Source organism: Cydia splendana, chromosome 1, assembly GCF_910591565.1.
Source record: "Cydia splendana chromosome 1, ilCydSple1.2, whole genome shotgun sequence".
Lineage (NCBI taxonomy): Eukaryota > Metazoa > Arthropoda > Insecta > Lepidoptera > Tortricidae > Cydia > Cydia splendana.
This window is the reverse complement of record NC_085960.1, coordinates 21,181,339-21,201,418: the sequence shown is the minus strand read 5'-3', so window position 1 is coordinate 21,201,418 and position 20,080 is coordinate 21,181,339. Positions and strand designations below refer to the sequence as shown.

Genomic DNA, 20,080 nt, shown 5'->3' with positions numbered 1-20,080 from the left:
GTTAATTTTCCTACAAGATTCCACTAAAATTAAATAACTATTAACCGCAGACAGATGGTCAGACACAAATGGAAGCTGCAAGTGTTTTTCTTTGAATCATCGCGCTCCATTGACCAATAATTATAGGAGTTAGACTAAAATATCAACGTCACGCAAAGACTTTCCACGCGAGCGGCGCCGTGGGCAAAAGCTACTAGTGTAATAATGAAAGCGAATATACTAATTTTCTTATCACTTAATTAAATATTCTGAGTGTATTTGTATATTTTATACTTTGCTTAAAGACTGGCGTTTTAAATACCTATGTAGAAAACAAGAGATATCTCCTAAAATATGTTATTTTCTGAGGTACATTCATTATTATAATTACTTTAAGAATTCATTTTGTGGGTATTAATATTGTGTAATATTTTTTCTTTAAATTAATTGACGTGTGTGTAGTTTAGGTTTAATTAGTTTTAGATGGGTGTGTGTTTTTATTTTTGTATGTTATTGACATGTACGGTACGTTTACACCGTACTAAATGAATTGAATTGAATTGTATGTACCTACCTACGAGAATATTAAGTATGTACCTAATCAAAACAAAACTGTATCACTTGGGTTTTCATTCGGGTTCCCCAGTCAACTAGGAACCTTTATATCTATGTGATAAAAAGCTTGTAAAAAGATCATGATTCAGTGATCAAGGGTTGAGGGGTTATGAGTTTGAGGATTAGGGGGGGTTGAGGAAGGATTTAGTGATAGGAATGGTAACCCGTCCGAGGAAAATATTTAGAAAAAAATACGAACTCAGTACGATGATGACAGTGTTAAATATGTATATGTATGTACTGCATTCATGCGTCACGCGTTGCACATAAGCTCATAAGCAGATCATAAGTAAAACTAAAAGGAGGAAAGATAAAAACTTTTTACAAAAAAAGGGAACCGACTTAAAAAAGGGCAATACCTACCTATCCGCCTGTATGTAAGGGGTGTAAAATTAAGTGATGGAAAGATTCTCACGGATCTATCAGACCTAGTAAGATTTTCCGCCAGATTTAATCATGCCCGAGGCACAGAATTTTTCCTTTTTATTATTTTAGTGTATAAAATCAGTAAGAAAACGACAGTGTCGTGAAAAGATAAACACAAAGAACTTACATTAAAATCTTCAAAAGATTTCAAACGGGTATCTAAATAACTTCACATTTGAAATATCTTCACAAGCTCCTTGTATAGAGATGATGGATTCTTAATATTACCAGCAGCAGCGACAAAAACATATCGCATCGATACGATACCGGATACGGCCAGGTTCGGTTCCCGGGGGAGGCATGCTCCAGCGCGCCGACACGCTAGCTGCGCGCGCGTCGCTCACCTGTGGGCGTTTTTATCGATTTTAGTTGGATGGTGCATTGGGTTGAAACAAAAGTTCAACAACAGTATAGAGCAATAGAACACTACCGATTGGAAACAGCTGAGAAGGCTTCCGTTTCAGCGAAAAGGCAAAATAAAATTCATCCAAAGCTTTTGCATAGAATTAGCTTCAATGTTGCCTATAGACTATTGCTCGGTATTGTTAGTGTACATTTAAACCAGGTGTTAGTAATTTCAACAAAAAAAAAACTTTTCCTAAGTGGACTGGATAGTCTCTTGAGGTGAAATGTGAGGTGAAAACGTGAAATGGTCTATAATTAATTATGTAATTAACATAGCATACCTACATTATATGACTGTTCTACCCTTGCCTTGTCCCTCCGTGAATGTATTATATTAAAACAAGCATCTCCATGTCTTAATGAAACATTTGGTTTGCTTTCCACAAATAGTGTGTTATTACGGTACATCTGAATAAGGATGAAGCCCTGTAATTAAATGTAATAGCGGAGGCCCAGATACTTTCGCGTAACAAGCGGCTCACCCGCTCTATTGCCGGAACTGCGGGACGGACGCTGGTGTCGTTCATCTCAGTCTTAGGTAGGAGATAGTTAATATACAGAACTATACCCTCGTAAGACCCCGTGTCATGTACAAGTACAAATTAAATTCGAGTTTTGAACTCATATAGAAATAAAAGAAAGTTCCAAATTCAAAAGCTCCAAAATTGCCCTGGGTCTTACGAGGCTATAGTATAACGTCTCATTACGATAAATGGTTGTAATTCGATGCCTAAATAAAAACTTTTTACAAAAAAAAGCAAACCGACTTCAAAAAGGATGAAATAAAATATTATCCTTTTTGAAGTCTATGCGTTACCAACTGATATGTTTGAAGTCGGTGCCAAGCCAAATTTTGAAGCATACCATGATTTTGGTGCGATTCGATAAGGATGTACCTACGTTGGATTGCCTTACACGACGACAATGAACGTACTTTATGTAGGTACAGTCGACGTTAAAAATATGTTTACACTTTTCGCCTTATTACAAAGGAGTAAGGTGCAAAAGTGTAAATATATCTTTGACGTCGATTGTATCTAAGAACACACCTCAGAACACACGATCAAACCTTCTTGGCGCAGTCTGTACCATGTTTGTCGGCACATTAGTGGAAATCCAATGCATTTTTTTTTCGTCGTATTATTTAAAGAGCATTTCTTACTAATGCTCGAACAGTCTATAGCACGCAAGTGTGAGATTGGGACTGAGTAATTTCCCGTCCGTTATCCAGAGGACTACATTTCAAAATATAAAACAATTTAAGAAATTTACCTTCTTGCCAAATTTCACCTAAAGCGGTTCAGTTGTTTAGCCATGAAAAGGCGACAAAGAGGCAGACAAAATTACTAACACATTTGTAATAGTTATTAGTGCAGTTCTAATGGGATTTATAGCTATAAAGCTGATTATTTTGACTGGTATTGTTACTACTTGACTTGGCACCGACTTCAAACATATCAGTTGGTAACGCATAGACTTCAAAAAGGATAATATTTTATTTCATCCTTTTTGAAGTCGGTTTGCTTTTTTTTGTAAAAAGTTTTTATTTTTCCATTTTTAGTTTTAACGCATTGTTAAGAGCGCGACGCATGAATGAAAAACAAGATCATGTTTAACACTAAATTCGTGTACCTATTACTTTAATAAATATGTATGTAATCAGGAATTTTCTCGAGTCCGTCTGGGAAATTATAATTCCTGTCACTACTACACTAAATCCATCCTCCGCCCCGCCACTGGCCCAATCCCTCAACGCCCCGATCACTTAACCTCACAGCGCATCAACCCCTGATCCAGGAACCCCTCGACCCTGAACCAGGAATTGTCTCGAGTCCGTCTGGGAAATTATAATTCCTGTCAACTAAATCCATCCGCCCGCCCCGCCACTAACCCAATCCCTCAGCCCCCCGATCACTCAACCTCACAGCACATCAACCCCTGATCCAGGAACCCCTCGATCCTGAACCAGCAACCCTTCAACCGCCATTCCCCGACCCGTTAATCTCTGACCCCTTAACTCCTAACCCTAACGCCCGATCAGTAGCCTTACCAGCTTACCACGAGTTTGACATTGATATATTCGCTAGCATGTGTGTAACTTTCTTCCCATGCATCTCGCTCGTACTAACCTTAGTGTGAGCGAGATGCATAAAAAGTTACATTTAGATGCATAAGACGTTAGCGAATATGTCAATGTCAAACTCGTGGTAAGGCTACAGTTGCAGTACATCAAATTGGTGGTTTTCGGAAGCAAATGCTCGAGTTACTTTAGAAAACCCCGAAATCACTTAACACGTGCCTTTAAAAATCGAGGAGTTCCCTCAATTCCTCATGGATTCCATCATCAGACCAGAACCAAAAATAATACGGAAACACCTTGGAGGTAACTTCTTCCAAACAAAAAAAGAATTACTCAAATCGGATCACAGGTGCCAGAGTAATCGCTGAACATACTTACATTTAAAGAAATCATCATCATTATCATCAAAATAATCATCATCATCAGGTCTATTTCATCAAATTAGTGGTTTTCGAGAGAAAATGCTCGAGTTGCTTAAGAAAACGCCCAAAACACCATGCATGTGCCTTTAAAAATTGAGGAGTTCCCTCAATTCCTCATGGATCCCATCATCAGAACAGAACCAAATTAAAATGGGACCAACTCGGAGGTAGCTCCTTTCAAACAAAAAAAGAATTACTCAAATCGGACTACGGATGTCGGAGTAATCGGTGAACGTACATAGAAAAAAAAAAAAAAAAAATAGCCACAACCGAATACAGAACCTCCTCCTTCTATGAAATTGAAGTCGGTTAAAAAACGGTTATCTGTGTCTGTTTCCATCAAAAGGTTTTTACTAACATTATTACTAATGTTATATCAATATAGCTATATTATATCTATTGGTCAGCTAATAATGTGTTTATGTGTTGTATGTTGAATGTTTTGTATTTCTATGTGTGTAAATTACCTACACGAAATAAATAATTTGTAAATGACATTGAAACACATAGTTATAACTTCCTACTTCACTTCTCAACAACCCATTTTAATGTTTTAGGTACACAAAAATAGTACCTAATATGGGTCGAATTTGGTTCAATAGAAAGTTGAACAATAAAAAGTACTGTCAGAAACTTGTAACTTGTAACTTTTTGTAACTTTTCAAATAACTGACTTGAGTTTAGATAACTAGGTAATAGTAACACTTCATTTCGTTTGTGAAGACAGATGATCGACTAACTTACCTATACCTACATATAATAGCTCGATATATAACAATGTTAACTCCATCATTACAAGTAGATTAGTGGGATGGGAATAAATTGAAATAGAAAGTCTCTCAGGCGCAAGAAAATCTTAACATTGTTATTAGTTCAATGCAATAAGCTCTGCGCTCAATAACATTGTTACTTACCAAGGGCATTAGACCTCATCCACAAGTGAACCAGCTATAAAACGAAATAGGCCGATTCGCAATGGCCAGCATAACATAACTTTGATTGGCCTTTTATTTTTTATCACGATATTGAAATGATCACGCATGTCTAATCTAAATTAAATAGAAACTCTTACTTTTCATTTTTATTGCTAAAAGTTTTCGCAACATTTGATTTTTTTGTGCAGTCAGCATTAAGGATGACTTACGTTAGACCGGGCCGTGTCCGGGCTGGAGCTTCCGGCGCATCTTTTTCTATGGAAAGCATCACGTGATCGCCTGTCATGTCATATAAAAGTAAGCTCCGGAAGCTCCGGCCCGGACACGGCCCGGTCTAACGTGAGTCATCCTTTAAATAAATATCAGGAGCAATCCACGGGCTGTCCCGCATTTTATTTATTGTGTTGCGACTTTTTTTCGGCATTTAAAGCAGTCGATTATTTTTATGTGCTTATTTTTGACCATTTTTCATAGAAAAGGAAACTCTTATACTTGCAAATCTTCAGAAAATTCGCGTTTGTACGGGACAAACAGTAGACAATTTCATGGAATGCTCCATCATAACACACCTTTGTTACCATAGAAATAAAGATTTAAATAGGTAAATAGTTGTGGTTAAAGTTTTTGCGAGATAGCAATCGTGGGAAATGGGTTAACTATTAACTATAAACTATACCAGTATTTTGATGATCTGTAGCAAAGTTGTAAGTTGTTATTATGAGCACTCCCATGAGCAGTTAAATTTTATTTTATTTTTTATCGGTTTGTTTACGCAACCAAGTTATCTAAGAAGTTTATGTTACAACTAATACTTTGTTGTACATATAAACTTACAAGCGATTGAGCCTAGCTGAAGTCCAAATAGGCTTGTGCATAGTGTAGTAGTAGGTAAAATGTGCTCTTTATGATGTCCTCACCTAAACCTCGTAATCTTTAAATTTCATAAGCACATGTAGGTACATGAAAGGTCGTAAAATGGGTCACTGGGGGCTCAGTCAAACTTACTAATGACAATGAACTTAAGCAGTTTAACCTCGACTCTTAAAGGATGACTCAAGCTAGACCGGGCCGTGCCCGGGCCGAGGCGTTCGACATGTCGTTTTCTATGATGACTGATCGGTGACCACGTGGTGCTTTCCATACAAAACGAAGCACCGGAAACTCCGGCTGGGCCCCGGCCCGGTCTAGCGTGAGTCATCCTTAAGGCTTCCTTGATTAAAATCGTCGGATAGAATTTAGACTAGTAAACTATATATGCTATTACAATTTTTACAATATGTATAATGATTAAATGTACCTAGGTACCTACGACTATGCCTCATTCGAGAAAGTGGCGCACCGGGTGCAAAACCGAATGGTATTTTGATGACCAGTGATATATTACATTTGAAGCATCCTAAAATCTAATATGTATAGAGATGTGTTGAACACAATAAAAAAATCAGTAAAGTGGGGATGGTTTTCTTTTCAACTCTATTGTTTATGCTGTCGCCTTATAGGTCTTTCAAAGAATAGGGGTCTTAAAAAACCAATTTATCGTATTTTTTCTTTTCAAAAATGGTCTGGCTGTTTAGGCCAAATACGGAATTAACCCTGCGTTGAACATATATGGTCTGCGTTTTGTGTTTCTAAAAGAAACCATCCCGAATCTACACCATTATCGTGCACAAATCGTGCTGTGAGGCATCGTTAACCAGACAAAAGGAAACGGTGAACTAAGTTAAAATAAAATAAAGCACCTCCGCTTCCTGTACAATTTACACCGATTGTTTGCACTACTTCACTGACAGTATTAATTATGATGCACGTGTGTAACAGAGGGTGGAAGGCTTTCTCTCGTTTAGGCTACGACTTGAACTCGTTTCGGCACTTTGACGATATCGTTCGGTGCGCTTATGGCACACAACACACCAATTTAGACAACATTAAATTCAATATGTAAACTTACGGCACTTGCTGTTGTGACAGAGGCCGTAATTGGATGGTGTTAAATAGGAAATATGGATATTGCATTGCTGGCCGTATTTGGGTAAGTATAAATATAAATTTATATAAAAAAACTGTTTTATAAGTAGGTACTCACTGCAACATCTTTCACCTAACTTCTTCAAGTGGTACGTGCTTTAAATAAAAAATCACATGCGGTGCCCTTTTTATCATGAGATTTTTATCATATATAAATTATTATGAAAAAATATGCTTAATAACAAAAATGAATTAAGTAATTGATTTTAAACAGCCGTGAGGTGAGGAGACGTTTTATTAATATATCACCAACAAACTTAATACTTATAGGTACCAAACCAAAACCAGACCCCATATGCCTAGACCTACCTACGAGTACTACGAAAATAGAATAATTCAAGTAAGGTAGAAATTGGTTTTCTAGCAAATAGACGAGCAGATTTTAAATCTCGATCTTGTCTCCTCCAACGGCATTTTGAGGGACTGGCTTCCGTTCCGAGACTTCAGAGTCCGATCTAGATACGCGGTAGCGTGTCCAGCCAAGTTCAAAGAAAAAGGAACTGGCGACGCAGCAACCGTGTGTAATATTACACGAACCATTTCGAGCTACTTTTGACCCCTTCACAACTTGAAACCTACTTAACCTACACAAATGAAATTTGGCACATGTATTGAAGCCCCTTAGCTTGTCCAAAATACAAAATTTCATAATCGTAGCTCAAACAGTTATTGATAAATTAACGTTTAAAAACCGGCATTTTTGTGACTGACTGACATATAGATCATAAACCTACCCTACTTCCAGATGACCTAGAAACTTGAAATTTGGCATCAAGGTAGACTATTAGGTGTGTATAGGGGGAAAAATCTAAAAACTGGAAATTATTGATATTTCGATGGAAAAAAAAAATATTAATACTTATAGACCAAAAACCTAACCCACTTCTAGATCACTTAGAAACTTGATATTTGGCATCAAGATAGACTATTAGGTGTATATAGAGGGAAAAATCTGAAAACTGGAAATTAATGATATTTCGATGGAAAAAAAAAATTCATACTTATAGACCAAAAACCTAACCCACTTCTAGATCACTTAGAAACTTGATATTTGGCATCAAGGTAGACTATTAGGTGTATATAGAGGGAAAAATCTGAAAACTGGAAATTATTGATATTTCGATGGAAAAAAAATTAATACATTCTCATAGACCAAAAACCTAACCCACTTCTAGATCACTTAGAAACTTGATTTTAACAACAAACCAAATTTTTTAAAGCATAACATAGATAAAAATATATATATTACCTATATGTCTATACGTAAAAACTAGCCAAGACAAATCCTTTATAATTTCAGGATTTTCTACACAGCACAGAACTTGGCACCCATATAGATCTCAATTCTTTTGTCGGCAAGTCAACAACGACACATATTCTTAATATTGAACTTGGCTCTCATTTCACATTTATGTTTTTGTTGGCTTAAATTAACAACAAAATGACTACCTCTACGTAGGTATCTAACTACTTGCCAAAATAACTTTGCTAAGCATGTAAACAATGTTTACTATTGTTTACATTATATGTATATGGATTAGATACTTAACGATTATAAGCTGGAGAATTATCGAACTTTTCATATAACTAAAATGGTTCTTCTGAGTTCTTCAAATTAAGGCACCTTGCATTTATGCAACCGGTACCTAACGAGCTGAAATAAAGGTCAATCCCCGAGAACTATTTTATTCGCTTTATACAATAGTCATCATAGTAGTCATTGGCCTTCGCGTCGTCGCGGTATCTGCCCCTTTTGTTTTAACCACGCGTCGTTGACAGGCGGCCATTTAAATTTTTGCCGCCAAAACGTACGTCAACCCGTCGATGAGATGTTACGCATCCGGAGGGCGTAAGGTCATTTTTCAATTGTCTATTTTGCGTGTAAATGAACCTCAATACAATGTGCAATTAAAATTTGATTCTGGAAGGTATCGCAATGCATTAAATTTAATTTTAAAGATGAAATTAAATTTTAATGCATTGCGATACCTTCCAGAATCAAATTTTAGTCTAACTTAAATAGAAATGGCTTAACTATGGAAACACAATGGAATTAATTAACTTCAGAATAATTACAGGTGCTTAACTATGTACAATTTTTTTGCAGTTCAGTCATGTATGAGTCCCGACTGTCCCGAAATGTCTTTTATGGGCCGTAGCCGAATCGCGTTCACCAGCCTCTTAAGGCGCCATTCATTTATTACGTAAGGCAATTTAGGGGGGAGGGGGATCGACGGTGTCTTATTTTTTCATTCAGGGGGGTAGACAGCCTTGATATAGTTCTTACATAAGATTACGGGCTCATCCTATATAACACGACTACGCGATTATCGTAAGTTCGCGCAAATTTACGCGTGCGAACAATGCGAACGTGCGATCAAACATATTGAACGCGAATAGGTGTATACCGCGCATATAATTAGTCGCGCGATTGTGAATTAGGCCACTTATATTATTGACATAGATATCTAGGGACTGGCTTTACGGGCAATAATATAGGGGCCAGAACAGCGGTGTGAAAGCGCTACAACGCGATTGGTTGATGAGTTCGCATCACGCGCGCGATTGGTTGACGAGTTCGCATTACGCGCGCTATTGGTCGCAACTAGTTGCGTTCGACTGCACGATTGGCTGGAATTCGTGAGTAACACCACTGAACTAGTACCATTTTTAGTGCCCCATTAGCCCGCCCTTAGATATTATACGTCAATGCTTATATTCGAGTTCAATATGTTTGATCGTGCATTCGCACGAGTAAAATTCGCCTAGGTAGTCGCCGTTGTATTAGGACGACCCCTTAGAAAGTCTTCGAAAATTAAACTCAAACATACGGAACAGAAAAACTAAAAAATGGGTACAAACAATATGAGATTTTCCTAACTGGGTAATCATTTGCAACAATATATTTGTGTGCAATATGCAACACTTGCTAATTTATTTCTAATATCTATCTGTTCAAAAACAAACAAAATATGTACTAAAATTTAAAGTGAAAGATAACTTTACTTTTTTATTGTGCAATACCAATATCTTTTTTTTACGTTTCGATTCGAATCAGTTGCCGGATTTGCGCTCTTCTTTTTGCTTAAAAAACTATTAAACTACGATTGCTTATGAAACACTAGCTTGACATTTAACAGTGGCTAACGGTAACAGGTGTCTGACCCGTATCCAATGATAAATTCATTAACAGTTCGATGAATTCTTACTACCTATAATATTTGATTTGTACAAATTTTTCATTACTTTCTTTATTACGAACATTCAAAATATCGTGGTTAGAGATATATGTAGGTATTATATTGTTGATTAGGTACACGTAGAATAAATATTTAACTTAAAATTTTACTGTGTATCTACTATACACAGTAAATTTCTCATATAACTTTACCCGTATAGGCTCATATACCATTTTCGATATTTTTTTCCATGAAAATAAATATTTATAATGTCCCTCCATTATAGTAGCGACCTAAGTGTCCTAAGTGTCCTAAGTGACTGTACACTTACGAGTAAAAGTTATTTGTCTGCTGATAAAAGGGATAAGTAGGTTTTTTTGTACGTGTATTGTAGGTACCTAATTACCTATATCCCTTCTCCCTGACGTGCCCCCTATAATTTATTTTGGTACATATCTGTACCCAACGAAATATTAAAGGTGTTGGAATACTTGAATATTAGGTATTGCAACGTGCTAATCTTACAAAACAATGAGACACGGCTGCTTAGCGAACACTGACACGCGCTAGTTCTCGCCAGATAACCCACATGATGAGAACCCAGGGTCTCAGCAGCAGTAGGTAACTTTAAGATTAATTCAGTGGTAAAAAAATACATGCAAACAAAATACGGCATTGTGCTGTACGCCGTTCTGCTGCACAAACAACTTGCTATCACAGTGGTAGGTACCTAGGTAGCTTTAATTCAGTAGTTGTTGTAACCACCTAGATAGGTACATCAAATATGAATAACTAACGAATAAATAATGTACCTACCTACCATGTATGTAGATTATCTTGCTTGTAGAAGTAGGTGGACGTATAGGTACTGGTCTGGTCTAAGAGCTAGACTTGGGAGAAAACTTTTTGATTAGTGCTTAGGATAGTCTTCATAGACTCATTAGTCATTAGTCGGTAGGTGTTTCATTAAACACCTCAAATTTGTAGGACATTCTGTCTATAGGTACTACTTGATAATCTTAGTAATAGAGTCCCGTTTTTACCCTTTGGGTACGGTACCCTAAAAAGTAGCATTCAAGCTTTTCATTTGATCTCATATTAACACCACTCGCACTCGCAACTCCTCTCGCTTCCATTACTAGATGTTGGTTATAAATCAATGATCTTGTTATAGAGGCTTAGTTAGTGTCAGCTGTTAACTATGCAACGCGAAACCTACCAACTTTGCGGTGTTTGGTTTGGTTTTTCCCGCCTTAATTAAAAAGACTAAAATGCCGTGAAGGTTTTCACAAACAGTAACTTAAATTTATAATGTAATATATGTAGGTATTTAATGTTTTTAAACTAACTAAAGCAATTGTGTCTTTTGCAGGTAACCATCGGCACGTACCTAAAGCAGATAAAATCGTCCAACGGCGTTAGGTAGTGACAAACACTTTCTATCGCGGTCACGCGTCTTCCCACGGTACACCGAGGAAAACAATAAAAAAATGCACCTAACTAATATAAGAATAAGGATCCAATCAGTCAGATGATCGTCGAAAAACTCTATAATGCGGGATTACTCAAACCGGGTCAGGTTAAAATGCATTATTGCGGTTTGGCTGTCACTGGTCCTTGGAGTCTCAGCCAACCGACCTCCGAGGTTTCTCATAGAGGGTCAGTCGGAAATTGTGGTGAGACTCAAGGAGGGCGCTGATACTCCTGTAGGTAAGTGAAATTGACATGTAACCATTACATAATCATAAAAAAAAAACAATTTTATATCTATCTTCTTTTTCCATTAATACGTTAAAAATATTTAACCAAAATAAAACAGCAATAACATATAACATACCTATAGCATATGCATAACTTAAGAAAGCCTAAGGTACCTATTCTTAGTCTAGTCTGGATATATAAGGATTTATTTTTAGGTTTAGGATTTCATTTCAAAGATTTAGGTAGATGTTCGTATTACGTTCTAGTCGAACTTTTCCCTAAGAGTCCTTACTCCTACAGACGAGCGTATTTTGCAAAATGCTTCCTTTTTCATTTAAGATTACGACGTAACTATTAGTATTTATTCAAAAACTGATAACGTACTTAAATAATCATTTCTTAAACTAGGGGCTGAAAACGTTCAAATTTTCATTTTCTCTTTTTGAACCTAAAATAAATGAGTTTTCTTAGGAGTCTTTTTCAAATTTTGCAGTGAGAAGGGTCGTTTCGGTTCTCAATTTTGCAGTAAACAAGAATCATTTGGTACATGAATGATTACAATTCAACTCACCATATCTTGTACGAGGGGCTGACATGCTTGAAAATCGAAGATTCATTTTAAAAAATTGATAAAAAACCTTCCGAGTTTTCTTCATTTTTTTGGTGAAAACAGGGTTACATTACATTTTTTTATCGCAAATTGGACTTATATTTTGCCCCAAAAATAATATTTTATCAAATTGTAACTTTATGTCTACTCATAAAAAAAAAATCATAACTATAGGACCTACCTAGCCGTAAATCTATATTTTTTTAAAGACGTATAAATCACGCTGCACCAACACCGCGCGCTCAGTCTCCGCCGAGTGCGCTTAGGGGACGGACCTGTGCTCGACCGTCAGGCGTTCGTTGCTTTCGTAACCATCGAGAGAGTTCCGAGAAGTGCTGTATACTATGATTAGAAAATCTTGATCCAAGGGTGTACATTTTTTACACCATATTTAATTTTAACAACCGACTCTCGCTTATGTGATAGATTTTCAGTGTTACTTGAATTCTGGTTAGGGTTTGCATTTTTATTATACCCGGACGACCTGGATGATGTCCAGGTTCTCATGATGGAGTCAGGAATGGTCACCGAACTCCTAATCTACTCATCATAACTCCATCGTGTTTGGGCTCAATAGATTTTCCTTGACGAACACCATCGATCTAGATGAGGTCCAGGTTCTCATGATGGAGTCAGGAGTTGGTCACCAGAACTCCTAATCTACTCATTAACACTCCATCGTGTTTGGGTTCAAATGATTTGCCCTGACGAGCACCATCTATCTAGATAAGGTCCAGGGTCATGAGACCCTTCTGGTGACCAACTTCTGACTCCATCATGAGATGGTCACCAGAAGTCCTAATTTACTCATCCTAAGTCCATCGTGTTTGGGCTCAATCGATTTGCCTCGACGAGCACCATCTATCTAGATGAGGTCCAGGGTCATGAGACCCTTCTGGTGACCAACTCCTGACTCCATCATGAGATGGTCACCAGATGTTCTAATCTACTCATAATAACTCCATCGTGTTTGGGCTCAATAGATTTGCCCCGACGAGCACCATCGATCTAGATGAAGTCCAGGTTCTCATGATGGAGTCAGTAATGGTCACCGAACTCCTAATCTACTCATCATAACTCCATCCTGTTTGGGCTCAATAGATTTTCCTTGACGAACACCATCGATCTAGATGAGGTCCAGGTTCTCATGATGGAGTCAGGAGTTGGTCACCAGAACTCCTAATCTACTCATTATCACTCCATCGTGTTTGGGCTCAATCGATTTGCCTCGACGAGTACCATCTATCTAGATGAGGTCCAGGGTCATGAGACCCTTCTGGTGACCAGCTCCTGACTCCATCATGAGATGGTCACCAGATGTTCTAATCTACTCATCATAACTCCATCGTGTTTGGGCTCAATAGATTTGCCCCGACGAGCACCATTGATCTAGATGAAGTCCAGGTTCTCATGATGGAGTCAGGAGTTGGTCACCAGAAATCCTAATCTACTCATTATCACTCTATCGTGATTGGGCTCATTAGATTTGCCCTGACGAGCACCATCTATCTAGATGAGGTCCAGAGTCATGAGACTCTTCTGGTGACCAACTCCTGACTCCATTACGAGATGGGGTCAGGAGTTGGTCCCCAGAAGTCCTAATCTATTCATCATAACTCCATCGTGTTTGGGATCAATAGATTTGCCCCGACAAGCACCATCGATCTAGAATCTAGATGAAGTCCAGGTTTTCATGATGGAGTCAGGAGTTGGTCACCAGAACTCCTAATCTACTCATCATAACTCCATCGTGTTTGGGCTCAATAGATTTTCCTTGACGAGCACTATCGATCTAGATGCGGTTGATAGATTATTAATATTATTTTATTTTACATACATACTTACAAATAAAGCTTCATTTGCTTCCCACAAGGATCAAGTAAACCTTATAAATCAACTTCGTTCTAAATAAAAACCGGCCAAGTGCGAGTCGGACTCGCACACGAAGGGTTCCGTACCATTATCTATAAAAACGGTCACCCATCCAAGTACTGACCCCGCCCGAGCCCGACGTTGCTTAACTTCTATCAAAAATCACGTTTACAACAGTATGGGAGCCCCACTTAAATCTTTATTTTATTCTGTTTTAGTATTTGTTGTTATAGCGGCAACAGAAATACATTATCTGTGAAAATTTCAACTGTCTAGCTATCTCGATTCGTGAGATACAGCCTGGTGATTGACGGACGGACGGACGGACGGACAGCGGAGTCTTAGTAATAGGGTCCCGTTTTACCCTTTGGGTACGGAACCCTAAAAACGGAGATACTTCTGTTTTAGACATAAAATCGAACTTCAGAGAGTTCAGTAGTTGTTACTTGCAGGTACTCTCGAATTTATTGTCATTATACAGGGTGGCCATAAAATAAGTGCTTTTCCGCTGCTGGCAAGAAAATGGTTGCTGGAAAAAAAATTACCCTCCCATAGAAAATGGACTAGACAAAATGTATGAAACAGCCAAATTTTTTTTTCGCGATTTCGGGGTTGGTCCCATCGCGGTTCGCGGTTGCTTAGTTCAGTATAATCCCTAAACCTCCCTGGCAACGGGAATGCACTTATTTTTGGCCACCCTGTATATATTATTATTTAATATAACCTTATCTTTAAAACATTTAATTATTCAACTTCCTTGGTGAACTGACTTGAATAAGTTACTTGACTTCGTGGATGAACTTGTCACAATAATTCCATGACATACAGAGGTAAACAATCATTATTTTTTACTCGTCGTTGGTTATATATTATCTCATCACATATACTCTATTGACTACTACCATGCTTATAAAATAAAATACAGAGTGCCAATATAACGTTAAAATAAATTTACTTGCAAATTAAATTGAAAAGTATCAAAATTTGTCTTGTCTGCGTTGAAACGCGCTTAGCTTTGCCGGCGCTCGCGTACCGAGCGCTAACGCCATCTATCGAGTGTTATTTCGCAAAATCGGTGAACGCTCTAAGGAATAAGGGCTCTTAATGCACATACCACAACTATTGCAAACTTTTGATTGCTTCCAAGAAGTTTATGCAGGTTGTTGGCACGAATAGACACCCGGATATTGAATACATAGAGGGCAATGTACAAACGGTGTTACCAGGACAACAGCGGCCTAACAGAGGGAAACCCTGCACCCTCGCTGCGGATTATTGAACGCTAGTTATTAGTCATCAAGCATGAAACCATAGTGTTGATCCGGTTCTTTAATGCCTTGCTGACTTAGGGACCTACTTAAGTAGCTTAGACGAAACTACTTCTAATAATCAGACATCGTAAATTTTATATCGTTTTTTGTGCAGCGGAGTGGTGTTAACGGAATTGGTATAGATAATTCCAACTGAAATGGTAAATTAAGGTTAATATTAACGTAATTAAAGCTAATTCATCATTAGGGTTGAAATTGTTTATAAGTACCAATTCGGTTAACACCACCCCGCTGCACCGATAAAATGCTATAAAATTTACGATGTCTGGTAATAATAGAACTTACACAATCTATTTTCGCTGGCAAGTTATGGAACTCCGTTAATTTTGTTTAATAGACAAACAAACCTTGTTTGTAGTTTCTTCATCATCATCTTCCTTTTTGCCACGGCTCATGGAAGCCTGGGGTCCGCTTGGCACCTAATCCCAAGAATTGCTGATAGGCTCTTTTCACTTGTCAATCTAACCACTTTATATGTGTGTATTTAATTATTATGTAACTTTGCTAAATCTACACATTTTAGACTACAATTTACAAGTGAAATATTTTTTTATTATTATAATAGAATAATCCATAAGGAATATTATAGACCCTTATGGTATACACACCACCACTTAATAAGCAGATAAGTAGGTACTATATGTTTGTATTAACCGTTATTATTCTAATTACAGGAAGTTTAATATACCGTCTCAGGGGCATTGACCCTGACGGAGATGAATTAAAATTTGGAATAAGAGATCAACTTGGTAGTAATATTTTAAGAATAGAGGCCATTACAACCAACGAAGCTAATATTTATTTAATTAAGGAATTAGATAGAGAGGTTTGTATTGGTTTCTTTTATGACTTTTAACTAGAGAAATAGTCCAACAAAATAAATGATAGGACTTTACTTACTTCTAAAACTTTAATTGATAGTAGAACAAATGTAGTCTTAGCAGTGGGGAGACACTCCCGAGTTCGGTCGAACTCGGCTCCGTTCGGCTCAGCATTGCTCCGAGCAATTATTAGGGTTGGCACCACTTGACTTCCTTTTGCGTGCACGACCACAGATAAGATAATCACTTGAATTTTGTCAACCCTAAATAGCCGAAAGGGATAGTGCCATATATTAGAAAGGGATAGCATGATTCGACCCTGAACCGCTGTCAAACTTCGGGTTTGTAGGAAGTGTCCTTTCTGTACGGTAATACTATTATTTCTTCTGTGGTCTTAGGGGTCATCCATTAATTACCTACGTCACACGAATTTCTAGGTTTTTTTTACCCCTCCCCCCCTCCTTGTCACACTTGGTCACATTTGGCTAACCCCTCCGCCCCTGGTGTGACGTCACATTTCTTCAACGAAATCGGCAAATATTTATTTGAAATTTTATCAAAATATTTTGGACAAAAGAAAAATTTGTAATTTTATAACCCAAAACTGATTAAGAAAGAAAATAAAACGAATAAAAACGATTATCGTTTCAAAACCTTGTTATTTAAATGATAATTAGCGTATAAAATAATTTAAATACATTTTCGGTCACTGATGAAGTTAAAGTGACGTCACAAAGTTTATGACTCCCCCCTCCCCTTGTCACAACATGTCACATTTTCTTGACCCCCTCCCACCCCCTAAACGTGTGATGTAATTAATGGATGACCCCTTAGTAGACTTAGCAAAAATTGTGCCTTTGAGTTGACAGCTAAAGTAGATGGCCATTAACCATGTATTTATTTTTTTAGATACGTGATGAATATTCATTTGTGTTAACGCTTACGGACGGGCATTTAGGGGAAGGAAACTTCATCACGCAAAGCTTCTTGCTGTTAGTCGAGGACGTCAACGACAACGAACCCATCTTTAAACCGTATCCTTCCGCTATCACAGTTAAAGAAGATGCTTCTCCTGGTATACTCACGACAGTTGAAGCGACGGACCTCGATGAAGGAGCTTATGGACAAGTAAGTATCGACCTACAGCCCAAAACATGACGCCAAACGTAATGAACAGCTGTAGATGCGTGCATGCTATGGAGAGTTTCCTAAAAGATGCTAAGTAGAAACAGGTAGTCATCAAGGGGTCGTGACTTGTATATTGAAATATGAATTTGAAATATGTTAGGGCTCCGATATACCTACTTAGAGTGAGGTGAGGTACGTGAGGTGGCAGTGGCATAGCCGCCCTATACTTCACGTAGCGCTGACGTGGAATATTAGCTTAAATAGTCTCTACTTTAATTTGCTTCACTTGATCGATTAAAAATCGTTTCTAGCATTTACTAATGGTTTAAACTTGACATGAAAATTAAGGCCTCGCTTAATTAAACTTGTATCCACGTCATAATTGTAAAAAAAACATAAATGTCAGCAATGCCTACTTGTCAATGTCAATGTCATGTTGACAGAACCGACAGTTGTGTTGTGGTATGGTTGTGGTTATATTGAATTTGTTTTGTTGTGGTTCTTATATCACTTTATGTTTGAAATTTAAACTATCTGCAAACATAAGCTAAACAGAAATATTTTACTGTAGTTCATCAATGGAACTGGGATAATTTCAGGTGCTATACCATTTGCAAGAAGTAGACGGCGACGTTGACAATTTCGCTATCCAAACTGTGAATGGCAAAGGCGTTATTCGTTTGACCAAGCAACTGGACTACGAGCGCAAGTCTCTATACCAACTGCGGGTGCTGGCCATCGACCGGGCCAACCAGGGCCGAGTGAACACTGGCACGGCCGCGATCCTCGTGAAGGTGCAGGACGTGGAAGATCAGCCGCCGGAGTTCGTGGTGGTCAGCCCTGTGACAAGGATTAGCGAAGATGCCGATGTCGGAACGTCGGTTTTACAAGGTTTACAGGATTTTTATTGGTTTAAATTGATTATAAAAGTGTTAAATCTTCAGTCCACTTGACTACACTTTGAAGTCTGTAGCCGCCTGAAACCCAGAAGCATTTTTGTTTCTATAATTGGAACCCTTTGTGACTCAATAAAAGTTCACAATAGATTTTTTAATATGTAGAAAATTTGTACATGGGGTCTTAGGAAGGTAGAAGACGAAAGAAAGAAAACGAAGAGAAGAGGAAAAGCAGTACAGTGGAAAAGTAAAGTTATATAATAATTAAATAATGTTTGTTTACCTAAAACAATTTTATTTCTATAATCAAGAACTTACATTTCATAACATTTTTTTGTTCAGATATAAGATTTACGAAAAAGCTTATGCACATTGATGCATCAGTGATACATAGTAGCCATAGTAGTATATTTTCAGGATTATTGATTCCCTACTATATTGTGATAATTAGGCCCACTCATAGATACTCTTAAAATTCAAATATATATGTTTTTAAAGCAACATTAAACCAAAGTATATTTTTTTAGTGCATGCCATTGATGGAGATAGAGGCATCAACAACCGCATCTCGTACAGCATCATATCAGGTGGCGAGGAACACTTTGATATTGACAGTAGCTCCGGCATTGTATACACAGTCAGCCAGCTTGACAGAGAAGACCCAAGAAACAGCAATGGAGCCTACATCCTTGAGATATTGGTAATTTATTCAACTATTGTATCATATAATAATATATATTTTCTTGATTTTGCTAGTATTGACCATGCTTTCAATTTATTGTTTCTCCATGTGTATTTATCATGTAGGTGTTTGAATTCAGTTTATACACCAAATTATTTTCTACAAAAAATGGCAAATGATGACATGAAATTAATAGAAATGGTGTAATCTGTGATAGACATAGGAATAGGATTTATAGCATCTGATAAAATTATTATTCTATAATGTAGAAGCATTCTTAAATTCATAAATCATCAAAGCTATAATAGTTTGATAATATGTAGTATGGTAGTAGCCGGGAAAGGACTTTTGGCGGCTGAATAGGTATTGACAGATTTAATAATGTTGTGCATTGAAACAAAAGATGGTTGCCTTCCCTTTTCTTTCTATATGTATGAAAAACCTTCAATTTTGTCTGAATATCCCATTATAGTCCTCTCCCCATTATAACAACAATATTTTCTCAAATGTGGAAAATGATTATGTTTTACAACAGGACTGTGTTTGTTGTAAAACATAATCACACTGCCCGTGTATGAATAGATTGAAAAGTTAATTTTTAACATTTCATCCTTTGCATGTTTCTTCCAACAGGCTACGGAAGAATCCCGCATGGTATCGCCCATGCCGAGCGCCACGACTGAGGTCACGGTCATCATCACCGATGTGAACGACGAGACGCCGCGGTTTCGCAACGACAAGTATGTGGGCGAAGTGCTGGAGAACGCGCAGCAGAACACGCCCATCACCTTCTTGCAGGATGCCGTGCCTGAAGTCTTTGATTATGATCAGGTACTTACTATACTTAAAGGTAGTATAAGTTCAAAATTATATGTGTAACTGTAGTTCTTAATGAGACTATAACTCAAAATGGTGTGTAGCTTTTACAATAAGAAGAGGCACTATTTCCAGCAGTGAAAAATAAATGTAGACT

The 20,080-nt window shown here is 37.5% G+C and overlaps 1 protein-coding gene across 1 annotated transcript in view; it reads left to right on the top strand.

Annotated features, from left to right (window-relative positions):
• The window catches only part of LOC134791613 (cadherin-23), a 44,874-nt gene that overhangs the window by 4,766 nt on the left and 20,028 nt on the right, over positions 1–20,080 (top strand). The window contains exons 2-7 of the mRNA XM_063762663.1: positions 11,439–11,776; positions 16,255–16,406; positions 17,311–17,529; positions 18,129–18,420; positions 18,953–19,125; positions 19,741–19,938. Coding sequence (XP_063618733.1) covers positions 11,620–11,776; positions 16,255–16,406; positions 17,311–17,529; positions 18,129–18,420; positions 18,953–19,125; positions 19,741–19,938 — 1,191 coding nt within the window. The 5' untranslated portion in view covers positions 11,439–11,619. The remainder of the gene's footprint in view (positions 1–11,438; positions 11,777–16,254; positions 16,407–17,310; positions 17,530–18,128; positions 18,421–18,952; positions 19,126–19,740; positions 19,939–20,080) is intronic.